This window comes from Apostichopus japonicus, chromosome 15 (assembly GCF_037975245.1).
Source record: "Apostichopus japonicus isolate 1M-3 chromosome 15, ASM3797524v1, whole genome shotgun sequence".
Lineage (NCBI taxonomy): Eukaryota > Metazoa > Echinodermata > Holothuroidea > Aspidochirotida > Stichopodidae > Apostichopus > Apostichopus japonicus.
The window spans coordinates 17,646,473-17,660,984 of record NC_092575.1 but is presented as its reverse complement, the minus strand read 5'-3'; the positions used below and the strand labels follow the sequence as shown (position 1 = coordinate 17,660,984).

Sequence of the window (14,512 nt, the reverse complement as noted above, 5' to 3'; positions counted from 1 at the left end):
AAGAGGTAAAGAGGTAATAAAAGCCATACTTTCAACAAGGAGATCATCTTCTACCCAAATTGTTACATCAAAAGTAATTAAATCTAGGCCGGTTTATACCACTAGGCTATGGGTATTGAAAATTGACGGGCAAAATGTTTAGGGTTACCTTAAAGAATTCACTGTGATTACCAATATTACAAACTACAAATCATTAACTGATCAGAGATTAACACATTGCAACAGCTAATTGTGTCTAATCATTTACAGCTCTATTTTATTGTCATTACAGAGGGGGAAAAAAAAACGTCTTTCTATAAAAAAACACTTATTAATTGTAATGAAATTATGAAGCTTGTAATAATGAAACCCCAAAAATAAGTGACTTTATACAACCCAAACTACGGAGGAAAAATGCACATAACTGAATAAAGGATTTTCCTACAGATTCTTTTCGACACTTGGACGTAACTAGTTTTCACTACGACAAAAATAAGTTTTCAACTCTAGTAAAAGTAGAATATTTGTAAGAAAATTTCTCTCCTTTTATAAAATCATTTTACATTCCACACCCCCCCCCCCTTGCCCACCCAAATCTTGCAACATTTATCCCTGATGTGCAAGGTCACCTAATTTGGAGATTTGTCTGATGCAAACTAAGTTGCACACCCTCCATACGACAACACAACAATATATCAGTTCAGGTGCTGGACAACTTTTTCCCCTCAGGAAAACTATACGAGAGAAATTCTGGGGCACCCTTTAAGGGATTTTCAAACCAAAACCAATTGGGTTGTCAGTCTCTCTGAAGTTGACACGCGCGTTTGCAATGTACGGTATTCGTCGTGTGAACGTCAGGACGACTGGAGTGTAAAGCAAATTTGGACTGTTTAATTGGTATTTCGATCAGAAGTATTTAAGTTGCCTATATATGCTTTTGTAAATGGAACAATCCCCTCACAAATAACCAGACTTGTACAGAGTCTGTACTCGTACTTGTATTGTAGCAGAATCCTTGGTCAGGGTTCCGAAAGAATTACGTAGAAAAAATGAAAAACATACGACGCTGGCACTTTGGATGGATGACAGAATGAGAAGGGAGGTCATTGACCGGAGGGGCCGGTCACAGAGGGTGCACAGTGTTAAAAGGTTACCAGTTCATTCTAGGCACGGTAGAATGAGGGTGCTAAGGTTGTGGGAACACAGGTAAGCGAGGAGCGAAGTGAATAGTAAATTTGGACCATTTAATTGTTTTTTTTAATCAGAAGTAATAAAGTTGCCTGTAGATGCTTTACGTGGATGAAACAAATCCCCTCACAAACCACCCGACTGGAACAGAGTCTGAACTCGTACTTGTATTGTAGCAGAATGTACCCACACAATCATCAACTTCTAGTAGTATTTGAGCCATATTGGAATCCTAGTATATAGATAATAGTACAAGGCTTTAAGTACTTGCACTTAGGGTATTATACTCCCACTTAATACTTACACTAGGGGAATCCTACTTGTACTTGGAACTCATAGTAGAACAATACTGACATCAATCTCTAATACTGCCTGTAAACCCACACAATCATAAACTTCTCAAGTCATATCGGAATCCTAGTATACATAGATAATAGTACAAGGCTTTCAGTACTACCTAAACCCACACAATCATGACATTGAAAACTTCTCTGGCTGACCACCAGGGGAGAGGTGACATATGCCAGACCCTGTGCAAAATTCTCAATTGACTTGTGCATTTTATCTTTTAGCTATTTAACAGTCAGAGCTACTCCTTATATCCACTGTCTACATAATTTCACCCTAATTATATATGTAATGCGAATAACTTTATAGTTAGTGCATGCAAGGAATATATGACAAAAAAGTGAAAGTGAAAATAACATGACGAGATAATAAAGTTTTGTGGCAAGGAAAAAAGATGAGGTTTCTAATTGCTTTATCTTTAAATATATTACTTTCCCTTCTTTAGTTTTGAGTTGTTTTACTCATTAGAGATGTTACAGTTAATTTTCATTCTTAACATTCGACATTTTTAATAGCTAACCATTCATACGTTTTACCGAGAATGAAATTTCTAACCTATTATTTAACCGATCATGTATTCTACACTGTCAGAAAAGAAAACAGGGCTATAATTTAAAAAGCAAGCTGAATATACTTTCTACAATGATAAGATAGCATGAAGGAGGAAGAAGGTGCACATTACTGTTACAGTTCCCAAAGGGGAAGATGTCGGCAGACGATTACGTGAAATGAAGGTAGTAAATCGTGACAAGAACTTTACGTGTCGACTATCAAGTTTTTTACTATGTTACCATCAAACAAAACTAGAATTTTAGGAAAACAAAATGTTCAGGTGGGATCTTAAACTAAACAGTATAGCATAGTTTAGACTCCTCTAAAATGATTAAACCGGTGCTGTGGACGAGTGACTAGGGATGGCATTTGAAGCAATGAGGCTTAGCAATCAAGAGGTTCTGGGTTCGATACCCGGCCCGGTCATAGCAAGGTGGGTTTTTCATTCAAGAGCAATCTAAGGTTTTCCCATCTGAAATGACTTTCTACATTGAAAAGATCCAAATTTGAGTTAAAATGTTGAAGTGGAAGCCACCCGATCGACGTGTAAGTTGTAATCTATAAGCCCTTGCGGGCTTCTCCCACATTTGTGGTGGCTTAAGCGTCGTAAAAATAACTGCTGATTATTATAATTATGATTATTATATATTATTATTATTGGTCACAGGATTTATCCGATTTTAAGGAATGGTCTGTAAAGGTATTTCTGGTATCTCAATCCTACCTTCGAAGAGAAACATATCCCAGACTCTGAGAACAGAGGACCACGGTAACGTCCTTGAAAAGATGCACATAAACCATTCAGTCATATACAATATAGGATCGATGCAATGTTTTCTCTGCAAAGAAAAAGAAGAAGAAACAGAAAACGAAACGTTTAGTATGGTTCCGATGCCCAAACATATTCATAGTGTGGTAAGCCATACATGTTAACATTCATGAACTTGTGCAGCCCAAAATGGAGATGAGGTTTTTGGCTCATGTAGCTAGGTATGAAGGAACGTACCAGGAGTCAGTTATCGTGTTGAGAGAGTCTATTTAGTGACATAGTATAAAAACATATACCTGTACATGCATGAATATTAATAAGGTCAAATTTTATGATCTCATAAGCATGTATCTATATCATAAATTTGTATGATAAATTAATAAATTGATATCAATATTTGTTATGATCAAACATTTCATCCCACGCAAATGTTTAATCCTGTTATTAAGACATTTGAAGTAAAAACGGTACTCTATTATATCGGGTCAATTCTAGACGATGCAGAACAAGAGTGTGATGAGTATGTGTAGACATGTAAGTGAAGGGAATAACCAATTAAAAATCATGTCAGAGCTGACAATATATATGAAGAAAAATTGTTGGGCCTGATAGCCTGCTAGAAGGTGATTCCTTAGAAGAAGAGACATGTTCAACTTCCTCATACCTGTGGAAAACTTTGTAAAGCTAATTAATCTCAACATAATTAATCTCAATTAATAATTAATATCAACATGATTTGAATACCTTAGACCTGCACTTGCTGCACTTCTGTTGTGTTTGCCATTTTGTACAATAATTAGAAGACAATTTAATTCAATTTACAAAGCTGACTATGCATTGAGGAGAATCGAGGGCACTATTGGCCGATTGTATGTATCCTATTTGGTAAGCCAAGATCCAGGCAATAGTAATCCACCCAGGGAAACTGTTTTAAGGAGGTTTTTCTTCTGGTTGTTCTTCGGACAACTGGAACACCAGCTTTTAGGCCAGTAAAACTCCCCCTTCGGGTGGATCATAGATCTACTACTATGTTTGATTTATTTCTCCAAATTGATGGAGGGCAATGCAATACAATCTGAAGTTGATATTCATGAAAAACTCTGTCAGACGACCTCCAGAAGTGACTTTGGTGGTTTGAAGGGAAATTTGGTCGTCTCAGACGACAGGACAACCAGCTAAGTAAGTAACAGTCTTTACTATGGCCAGGTAGAAGAAATTAACCTTGAACATATGCTTTCTAACACACAAATGTAACGTAGGTGGTTGTTTTCCACTGTTTTTGCATAGCACCATAGAGCACACAAGCTGTGTGAATAGTAAACTCTTTCCACTCCCTCTACGCTCCCTCTCCTCTCAGTCCCTTCCCTCCCCCCTCCCCAACCATGAGAGATACTCACCATATGTTTATAAGTTGCAGGTAATACCTTCTTCAGGAGAGCATGTAGCACCTCACCGTCCACCTGCACTGCTTCCAAGCCTGGACTGTAATACCCTGTGAGGTAACGATCACAGATCTGCACAAAGCACCAAAATGCCTCCTGTCGAATAAAACGAAGAGGTGGAGGGGCATTAAAGGCAGCCAGTGGGTGAAGCCTCTTCAAGTGGAAGGTTACTAAAGGTGACAGCATGTTAATTCCCAAACTTACCAGGTTTGGATATTTACAAGTGACAAGCTTATTTGTCTCCACACAACCTCAGCACTCTCTCTCTCACTTCTTTGCACACAGTAGAGTGGACTGGTAACCTTTTAATACTGTGCGCCCTCTATGGCCGAACCCCGCCTGTCAATGACCTCCCTTTTCATTCTACCACCCAAATGTTTAGAAAGTTTGGTTTTCCACTCTGATTTTTATATGCTTGAATTTTATGGAACTGCGGTTCCTCGGGACCTCTTTTGGTGCTTACCGAAGAGGCAGGTCTTTGGACTAACTAGAGTCTACCATGCCAGTGGGTAAGCTTCTTTAATTGGAAGAAGTTAAGTAGAGTGGGTGACAGCATACTGTATAAACGACTTTCTATAGATTTTAAAAGCCACAATTATAAGAACGGAATTTGTATATCTAGTCTCAGTGTGAATAATTGTAACTGTGGTCAATGGATGATTTGCCAGGATACACACATTGGCATGTAACAACCAAGTCATTCAAAAATGCAGGTATCATCGCCCCTACATCTGTACCCCATCCTGCTGTGACATATTTCACTGCCACCCTCAAAGCATTTTTACCTCACTGAGACATTAAAATGTTTTATTGCTCTCCTTCTCTCCTCTATATCTGGAAATAATATCAGAGTATCAGAGCCTCTAGGAAAAATACTTTAGCAAACTTCTGACTATTATGGCATGCTTAAATTTTGGGGCCAAACACTGTGATCAGTGTTGGCCCCAAAATCTGAGTTACAGTGACCGTTATTTGGTTTTCTAGCATATTATTTATCTGGAAGCATTAATGATAACTACTGAATAAAGGTTACTAGAGCAAATGTTGACAATACCATTAAAGTTACGTTTTTACTTTGCTCATGTGTTTAATCAACCATATAATTACATTCTTGATAGAATTGTAATCATGATGATCAGTTAATATGATCAGTTTTCAGTTACCTTTTCAGTTTCATCCTACTAAGAGATCAAAAATATATTTCAAGACAAAATGAGAATATTCCAAAACATGAAGGTGAAGGAATAATTAGAATCAAAATGACCAAAAATATTGATATTAGAGCTTTTCTCTCAATTTTAATTTGAAAATTTTATCCCCAAAAAACTTGATGAAAAAAAACCCAAAAAACTCTTGCTTTTCATAAATATACTCTGATTTTCAGCAAGAAGTTTAAGGCTGTGTCCTCTAAAATGTTTATGAAGTTTTTATTCTTTTGTCTAAAATTGGCACAAATAGCCAGTTGTTAGTCTCAAGCATTATTGGCAATAACAACTTCTTCTCACATATGCAAAGTAAGCTAGGCTAGTTACCTCTGCTATCAAAGTATGGTAGGTCCAGGATCAAGTATCGATTTTATAAATAATACTTTGAAATACTAAAGGTTTCTCAAGACTATCATCATAAAATTGCACGACACAACAAACTAAAATAGTGATTTCTATTTCAAGCGTATCCGATGGCCAAACAAACTTTAAGTCACAAAACGGTGGGTGTAACTGCTTGGTGTAGGGTGAGGGGGAGGGGATGGTAGGTGACCAGGTTTCCTCCAATAATTATCAAAGGATCCATTTCCAAGTTTGGCAAGGTGCTGACATTTTTAGCACAAATCTAGAACCTACAGTATGTCCCGGGTCCCTGTCTTACAAATAACGTATCAGAAAACATATTGAGAATTTTCAAACCGGTCATGTTTCTTTTTGTGTCTGCAATCAGTAAAGGAAAGGAAGTTGCCACTGACGATCTTATTAAAAATCAATTCAAAATAACAAAGGCATCTCTTAATTCTGATGCTTGTTAGATGTTGGTCATGTGATCCTTCTGATAACCACAATTGGAGGAAATCCTGTGGCCTACCAAATTTATTTGTTTCGTACTGGTAACTGTACTGTAGCTACAAGGTATCTCGGCAAGCAAACCTTGGACAGGAAATGAGTTCATTAATAACAATCCAGTTTTAATATATAAAGCAGTCAAACTTTTCATAACCTTTGGAGAGGTAAATGCAGAGAGAAGTACAGATACTGTAGGCTGAAACAGAGGATTATGAAAATAATATTTATAATCCCAAGTTTCATATTGACATGCAGCCTTTGAACTTGTCTTTTGTACACAACAAGCTGATCTCTCTTTGGTCTTGTTTACTAACTGGTAAATAATCACAATGAGGTTGGAGTGGGGAGAAGGGGACAGGTATCAAAGACTAAGGGATGTTACTTGTTTCAGCTAATTGTAGAAAAGAAAAGAATGGGAAGAGAGGGGTTGGAGATGGGGTTGGAGAGGGGGTTGGAGAGGGGGTTGGCATGGGGGAGAGGTAGAATGACCAGTAGACCAGTCAGACACTGGCTCTCAATACTGCTAAAATATTAATCAGACCATCTTAAACATATAGTACTGTGAGAGTATAAGGTTGTGATAAGAGGTGGGAGTGAGGAAGGTAAGTGTCTAGTGTACAGCAGCGATGTAACAATAGACATACTATTTTAAATTGTTAATAAACAGAGAGTGAACAGTCCTCACAGCACCTTTTTGCTCATTAGTCATGATACGAGAGTAAAACCCTCTTCTGATTTCTGGCACAGAATCGGGATTTCCCAGGAAATGAATCACCCCTGGAAGGCGCACGATAATATATTTACAACTGTAAAATTGACAGGAAGTGGCTAAGTGGGTGGCTGTAGAGCGCTCCGTATTGGATTCTTGTCATATTAATCTCCTGTTGACTAGCTGTGTGGTACAGCAACTGCACTGTTTATGGAGTACGTGCAAACCTCGCTCGCTATACTTCTCCCTCATATAGTACTTAGCTACACATGGACAGATTTGACCTAATCATTACAAACTCAAGATTTCCTTTCAAATTTGTTCATTAAGTTTTGTCTTTGTGACTTACTTTAATTTACTTGATTAAGAAAGTTTCCATTAAATATAGAGGCAGGAAGTACTGGCAAATATCTTTTATTCCATTTAACGACCACTTTTGCTTCAGACATGCTCGCTGCTGAAATCATCAAACCATTATCTGTCTATGTGATAGAGATGACTGTCACTAACATCTCCTTCCACCTCCCCTCCTCTCTCTCCCCTCCCCCTCCCTGTCCCCTCCCACTCTCCGCCCATCCAAACCCAGGAGCCACAAACCCTAAATTCACCTTTGGTCTATTTGATAGAGATAAAAACTTTCCCAAAAGAGTTACGGAAAATTATCTTATTCCATTTGGGAGATCATTGCCCAGATTGTAATGTTCCACACACCACAAGGCAGAGGACTTGATCAAGTCTAAATATGACATCATCCAGCAACATGCGTTTCAATTCCTTTTTATGATTCTTCTTATTTATTGCACTTGCTTCTCTTCTGTAATGGAGATGGTTTTTGCAGAATGCAATCTGATATATATGCTGAATCTAATATACTGAAGTTTGATACATTACCGAATGATGACATTGTGTTTCGGTGTCATCACTGTTTAACATTCAGCCTTAAAAATATGAAGAAAAAAATACAGGGACTGTAAAAGGTTTCAGGTCCTAATGGCACTATGACATCACAGCTTTACAAAATAGCTACAATATCTCCCAATCGAAGCCAGATTGCTAATTAGCTGTGTTTGTGGGGGGGAGGGGGGAGGGGGGAGGGGGATGGGGGAGTTACTCTTCACAAAGATATCTGTGATATAGGCTAAAGATGATACAGTAGTTGGGTTTGGGTCCCCTTGTGAGTACATTTCAGCAATTCTGGTGTACTTCCTATTGGATTCACCTGTCTTTTAAGCATGACTTAATGTAAGCTTAAATAGAATTTAAACCACATTTTCTCCTCCTCCTTCACACAAGATGCAATTAGCTAAGTATGTAAGCCTTTGATCCCTTGTTCATGATAACAGTTTTTCCTCCCAAGAAATGTGTTGTAATTGTTGAGTTCTTATTGGATATAGCAGGTTCTATTTTTTTTTCTTGAAAGAAGAAAAGGAGTTGGAATAATGTTGAAAACTTCAATTATGTGGGTTTTTTTTTTTTGTCAATTGAGTTCCCTTCCTTTCCTACAGTAGGTTACTACCTTTCCTTTGTACTTAGTCAGTAACTCAGGAAACATTTGGTATAAAAGTCAATAACTAGCACAGAAATCAGTAAGTTTCAAATATAAGTCAGAAAGTAGTAAAGGCCTACTTCTCTTAGTGTTGATTTTGATCAAACTTGTCATATTGCTCATCAGATGACTGGACATAAAGTAATACAAACTACTAAACTGTACAAATTTCCACATATGTAAGCCACTACACACTAAGAGAGCATTTGACTGTACTTACACATGTATGGAATTGCAACTGTGTTGTACAAGCAAGATATTAATTACTCCAACATAAAACTGAATGACAAAGTTCTCTTCAACTCATCGTCATCATCGGGCGGATTATTATCAAACATGAGGTATGACTGATTTTCACTTTCAGTATAATTACAAAAGTCAATCAACAACAGGAAAATTGCAATTGATGTGTAGACAGGAATAGCCTCATTGAATATTAAACAAAGCACTGTAACTAGATTACTGTACAATATTGTACTAACTAGTTTGTCAGTGGTCTTGCTGATCAGGGTTTCTCAGTTAATATTCTTCTAGGGGTGGACAGGACGAAACAATAGGTTGGAGCAAAAGACCAACGACATGAAACCAAAAATCTTACTACGACCGTTTTTTTAAAGCAATTTTCAGGGTCTGTTGGTATGGTAGGTTGTTCAAGCCTATGGCGTTGTGAGTCCACACACCTGATTGTTGGATTCTTAAGCAGGGTGAATCGAAATCTTGCGCTGGCCAAATCTGGTCGCGAGCTGACTAATGAGAAACCCCAGTTCTAGATCGATTGATGTTTGCAAACAAATAACTTGTACCCATGTAACATGGGTCACACGCCCAATTAAAATAAAAAAATATGTCTATATATTTTGTGTTGTCTATGTGTACCAGCTACAGAAATGATATAAATAATACTTGTTTACTCTTTCAAAACAACACTTCTTGCAAACTGTGTAAGTTGTGTCGCAACTTCCATCCCTTTCATATAGTAGAGGAGTATTTCCAAACCATTAGGGTTTGGCTCAGCTTTGAACTGAAATGACCCTTGAACACGAGTGGCTCTACACTATCCTTTCAATGAAACAAATTTCATAATCCTATATTGAGTTGTCTTTATATCACACAGCGATCTAGAAGTGTCGGTATTCAGATGCACCAAAACCCTCTCTAGAGCTGGTTTATATTCCATGGTTGGTAAACTCCCCAGTTTTCTTCGAGACTTGCCCAGAGGAGAGAGACTCACAAGGTTTAGGGAATCTGGCATAGCTACGTGTACTTCTCTAGAAGTTGTTTATTTATGTTTCAATTCACTCAGCCTGTAGAGCAGTCTTTTTATCACACAGCGATCTAGAAGTGTCGGTGTTCAGATGCACCAAAACCCTCTCTAGAGCTGGTTATTCCATGGTTGGTAAACTCTCCAGTATTCGGCGAGACTTGCCCGGAGGAGAGAGACTCACAAGGTTTGTGGAATCTGGCATGGCTATGTGTACTTCTCTAGAAGTTGTTTATTTATGTTTCAATTCACTCGGCCTGTAGAGCAGTCTATAAAACATCTTGTATATGACTGGTCAAGGATATTAGATTTCCCTCGCGTAACAAGCACGAGGGTTTTCAGGAAATCGTTCTCATGGCTGGAACAGCCTTTGGGTCCCTTCCAGGATGGTTATTTTTTACTATACTGTATTAACTCCTTAGTGAGGATCTTTTGTGTTCTGATAGAGATTTGTAAGAAGATAGGAAGGAGGAAAAGAGAGCAACTCAACCTAAAGACGAATCAGTCTTAACGAGGCATTAGTAATTTAATCTGATTAAGCTACAACTATTTTAATTGAAAATCACACACAGTAGATAACATTCCAACTTCCGACTCTAATGGTCCTAAGCAAATACACCAAAAATACAAACCACCGACTAAGAGAGCTTCCAGGCCTCCATCCATTCCCCCTAATCCATCTCCCATGGCAACGTACTTTTGGAATGTTCCACAAAACATGAAATGCAAACGATCTTTCTCTACCGTATAGTATGCTAAGCATAGTGTGCATTGCTAGTTATTAGGTAAACAAGAGACTTCAATCTGAAATGGTATCAGAAATTCACCATTCACTGCATTTCATAAGGTGATTTCTGCTTGACTCAACACATGCACACTCTCCCCATATATTATACAATATGTGAGGTAAAGTAGGCCATCATATTTATGTAAATAACAGTCATAAAGAGCCAGTCATATACAGTGCTGTATAATGGTGCAAAATGCTAATAGGTGTACAGTACAGTACAGTACAATGCAATACATTGATATATACATCATCTGGAAGTCTTGTTATACAGTTGGCAAACATACCAACCATGGAAGGTCATGAGACATAAGCTCCCAGGTGCTACTAGCAGATATATTATTTAACCCTTTGTCAGTTCGAGTTTCACAGACAAAAGAGTATCACTAGAACGGGCCTTTCGGGTAAACAATGAGAATGATTGCTAAGCTTTTGATGGTAACGAAGTTGGGATTTACTTTCTCTGTGTCAGAAATGCATGAGCCTGGCTACTATTGGAAAATGCATAATTCTACTGTCAAAGTCTTAAAGATTGGGTACGGCGGTCCAATCCTATCGTCCGATTGTCTACGTGTAAAAGGGACAAGGAGACTTGTGTTACTAAGGAACAACGAAATCCTGGTGTCTGCTTCTATGTACATTGTGTACAGTCCTTACACACTACATGCGTTCAAGCTGCAGTTCGATGGTTTGAGAGAAAATACTCAAAATAACAATTTTGGAATTGAAATTTGCAGGCAACATTGCAAAAAATGTACCACTCAGCTAAATTCCATTGTTCCATGTCGCTTCAGCAGGAGTGTTGTAGCCAATTAGATTGTGACAATTAGTTATCGTAGAATACACATTCAAGTAGTACTATAAGAGTTATGTGCTTCAGAGGAGCACATCACATGACCCTCCATGGTTGGTACGTTGTTGGCACATCCCCTAATTGACATAGTCGGTGCAGATTTATATGCTGATGGTGCATAGTAGCTATGTGGTGCTTAATTTGCATGGCAGGAGACCCTATGTTGCAAACAAAGCCATCTGTTCCCATAACAAAGAATTTATGTTTGACTAAGAGCTTCCTTGCTTACCTGTTTCCTTACAACCTTAGCATTCTAGATGTCCATAGTGAATTCCTTAACTCTTTTTTTACTGTACTGTACTAATTTCACAGACTTGTGTTGTGCACAAAGGAAACACAAACCCAACTATCATCTTAAAATTGCTGTAAATATGACAGAGATCTTTGGGAAGAAAAACATCTGCCCCCCACCCCCCCCCCTCCCCCAAGCAGCTAAGAAAATCTTGTTCCATGTTGGAGATCCTAGTTTAGAAGTTGTGTCTGGGAGCTGTCATTTGTAAATCTGTGATGTCATAGTGCAACTAGGATATGAATCCTATTAACTTCTCTTTGTGTTTACTTTCAAATTTTCAAGGAAGAACATTGACAGTGTTGGCAATGAAACATACGCCATCCTTAAGAGGTTCGATCGTTCAGACTCAGCATTTACAGAACCGTCTCCATTCCAGAATATAAACATTGTAAAAAAGCAAATGCATATAGTAAACAAGACAAAATAAATAAAAAAGGCACAAAAAAAAACAAATATATAAGTAAAAAAGCAAACGAGGGGAAAAAAAGAAGGCAAAAGCTAAAACGTCTCCTTTACAGAAAATAAACATTGTAATATTAAGAGAAAACATAAAGAATTCAACCACAAGTGGCTCCATGATGCTACAGTTAGGCTTGATCAAGTCTTCAGCCTTGTTTTTGAAAAACATTAGTGATACTGTAGCTCCCAAATACATCACAACTTTGCACCTATTTTGGGAAGTCGTTCGCATAGACCCAATAATGATGGAATGGCTAGAGTATACACTTTAAACATAGCTTCTGTAGCTTCTTTAATATGGCAGAACAAACCTCGGCTGTCATGTGCATCAAGAGGACGCCAGCGACGGGAGCCATGGCCTGGCAGTAACCATCCCTGGGGTTGTACAAGCTGTAGGCTTTTAGTAGTCTAAATAAATCCTGCTGACCGGTTCCACCTTTCTCTCGGAACATCTCATGGAAGGGGAACTGTCTGTCGAGATCCTTTACGATAATCTCCACCCACTTCGGGTCTCCTTTTTGTTTATCTAATTCCTGGTCGGAGCGAAAATGGAAAGACATTCTGGATGGAATTTTTCACGATTGAGTGGATTTTGTTAGAGTAAATGACCTCTAAGTCTACGTATAACGATGAACCTGTTTCACGATGAACGATGTTGATTTCTACACTTTTCTTGCAGAATTGAAGCTCACTTTATCCAACAGAGCATTCAGCTAAATCAGTGATCTAATAATCCTCCGAACTCTGACATGTCGAAAACGTAAGACTTGATATTACACAGTGTTCGTGGATGATAATTACGACGATACTCTGAATGCGCCAGTCTTGTGTCTTTTAACAAATTAACCACATAAATGCAATAAATGACAAATTTATCATAACCTGGTCCCAAACCTGAAGGATCACATGACAACATACCTTAAACAAAATGTAAACTATCGTTTCCTTTACCTTACCAGCTGCTAAAATCAAATCATTGGTAGAGTTACATGGAAAAGATTAATTGGAATCATTACCAATGTAATTGGTTAAATTCCAATTTGTGTTAAGTTACCTGAAATGTTAATTTGTTTTTCTCCATCAGCTTCTTCCCACCGCAAAGTCTCTGCCACGCTCGAGCACGCAGTGATGACGGAATCCCTTTCCTGCACCTTTCTCGAACCTAGAAATGAAATCATTCAAAGTGGTCCGCTTTACGAGAAAGACAGAGAATGTAGCCATACATGGCACATAGCAAGCAAAATTTAGAACTGCTAAATTTAGAATACACACCTGCACATTAACGATAACCTACATAGAAAACAAGTGCAATTAATGTTTTTGGGTTTTTTTTTTAATTTTAATCCCCTCCCCCCTCTCATCCAGAAGCATAAAAGCACACACCCACGTGACCCACCCAATTGATTTTGTAGGCATTAATGAGTATCGAAAATCTCTGTTTATATGAGAACTGATGTTTCCCCAAAACTCAGATGGGAGAGTCTTACATCCATGGGGGAATCTCAGTTGGGGATTGGGGAGGGAGGCACAGTGCTAACATGTTACCTATTAGTATGTTGACTCTGGTAAATGAGGAAAGTGCATATAACTGGATCAGAGACCGTAAGAGCGGCGTGAAGCCAATCTACAAGCATCCTCCCATCTATAGTTGTATTAACCCTTCCCTGGATTGCTCACTTTTAGAGATACACACAATCATCAATTACATGACTTTTTCAAGCAATTTACAAACAGCAATTGCCGATGTGAATTGACAGCTATTCAAATAGTGAAAATTTTGAAAAGCAATTTAAAAGTACCAGATTCTCAAAACAAAAACCAACATCATGGAGGCATGCACTGGCAATGAATGTTTCATATTTTTGGAGGCTAGGTGAACTAGGGTGCTTATGGTAAGGGCAGATAGGTAAGCTATAGGAGAGAAGTAAAAATGTTAATTGTGTGTTATGTAAATATATCACTCCCTCTAGAATAGTTAAGTGGTACTTTGTGAAATAACAACACAATACATGAGAGGTATATTTGCCTAATTAGGCACTTGAAATGGCAAAATATCTATGTACACACTGTAAAAAGTCAATAAAAACAATGCACAGTACATGTATGTATTTAAGTGTTCATTAAGGGTATAGGCTTTCTGTAAATACAGTTGTATCACTCTGTGAGCTATCTACCTACTTATCAAGTGCCCTGACAACACATTTTTTTAAATATATTTTTGGTTAAAATGGATCTATAAACATCAAATAATCATACTAAACAAACCTGTATAA

General features: G+C 37.9%; 1 protein-coding gene across 3 annotated transcripts in view; it reads right to left on the bottom strand.

Moving 5' to 3' along the window:
• Positions 1-14,512, bottom strand: part of LOC139981608 (uncharacterized) — a 49,646-nt gene that overhangs the window by 11,636 nt on the left and 23,498 nt on the right. For all 3 annotated transcript variants that reach the window (XM_071994123.1, XM_071994126.1, XM_071994124.1), the window contains exons 4-7: positions 13,294-13,401; positions 12,551-12,772; positions 4,234-4,374; positions 2,792-2,906 (exon numbers count right to left, since the gene is read on the bottom strand). In XM_071994123.1, coding sequence (XP_071850224.1) covers positions 2,792-2,906; positions 4,234-4,374; positions 12,551-12,772; positions 13,294-13,401 — 586 coding nt within the window. The remainder of the gene's footprint in view (positions 1-2,791; positions 2,907-4,233; positions 4,375-12,550; positions 12,773-13,293; positions 13,402-14,512) is intronic.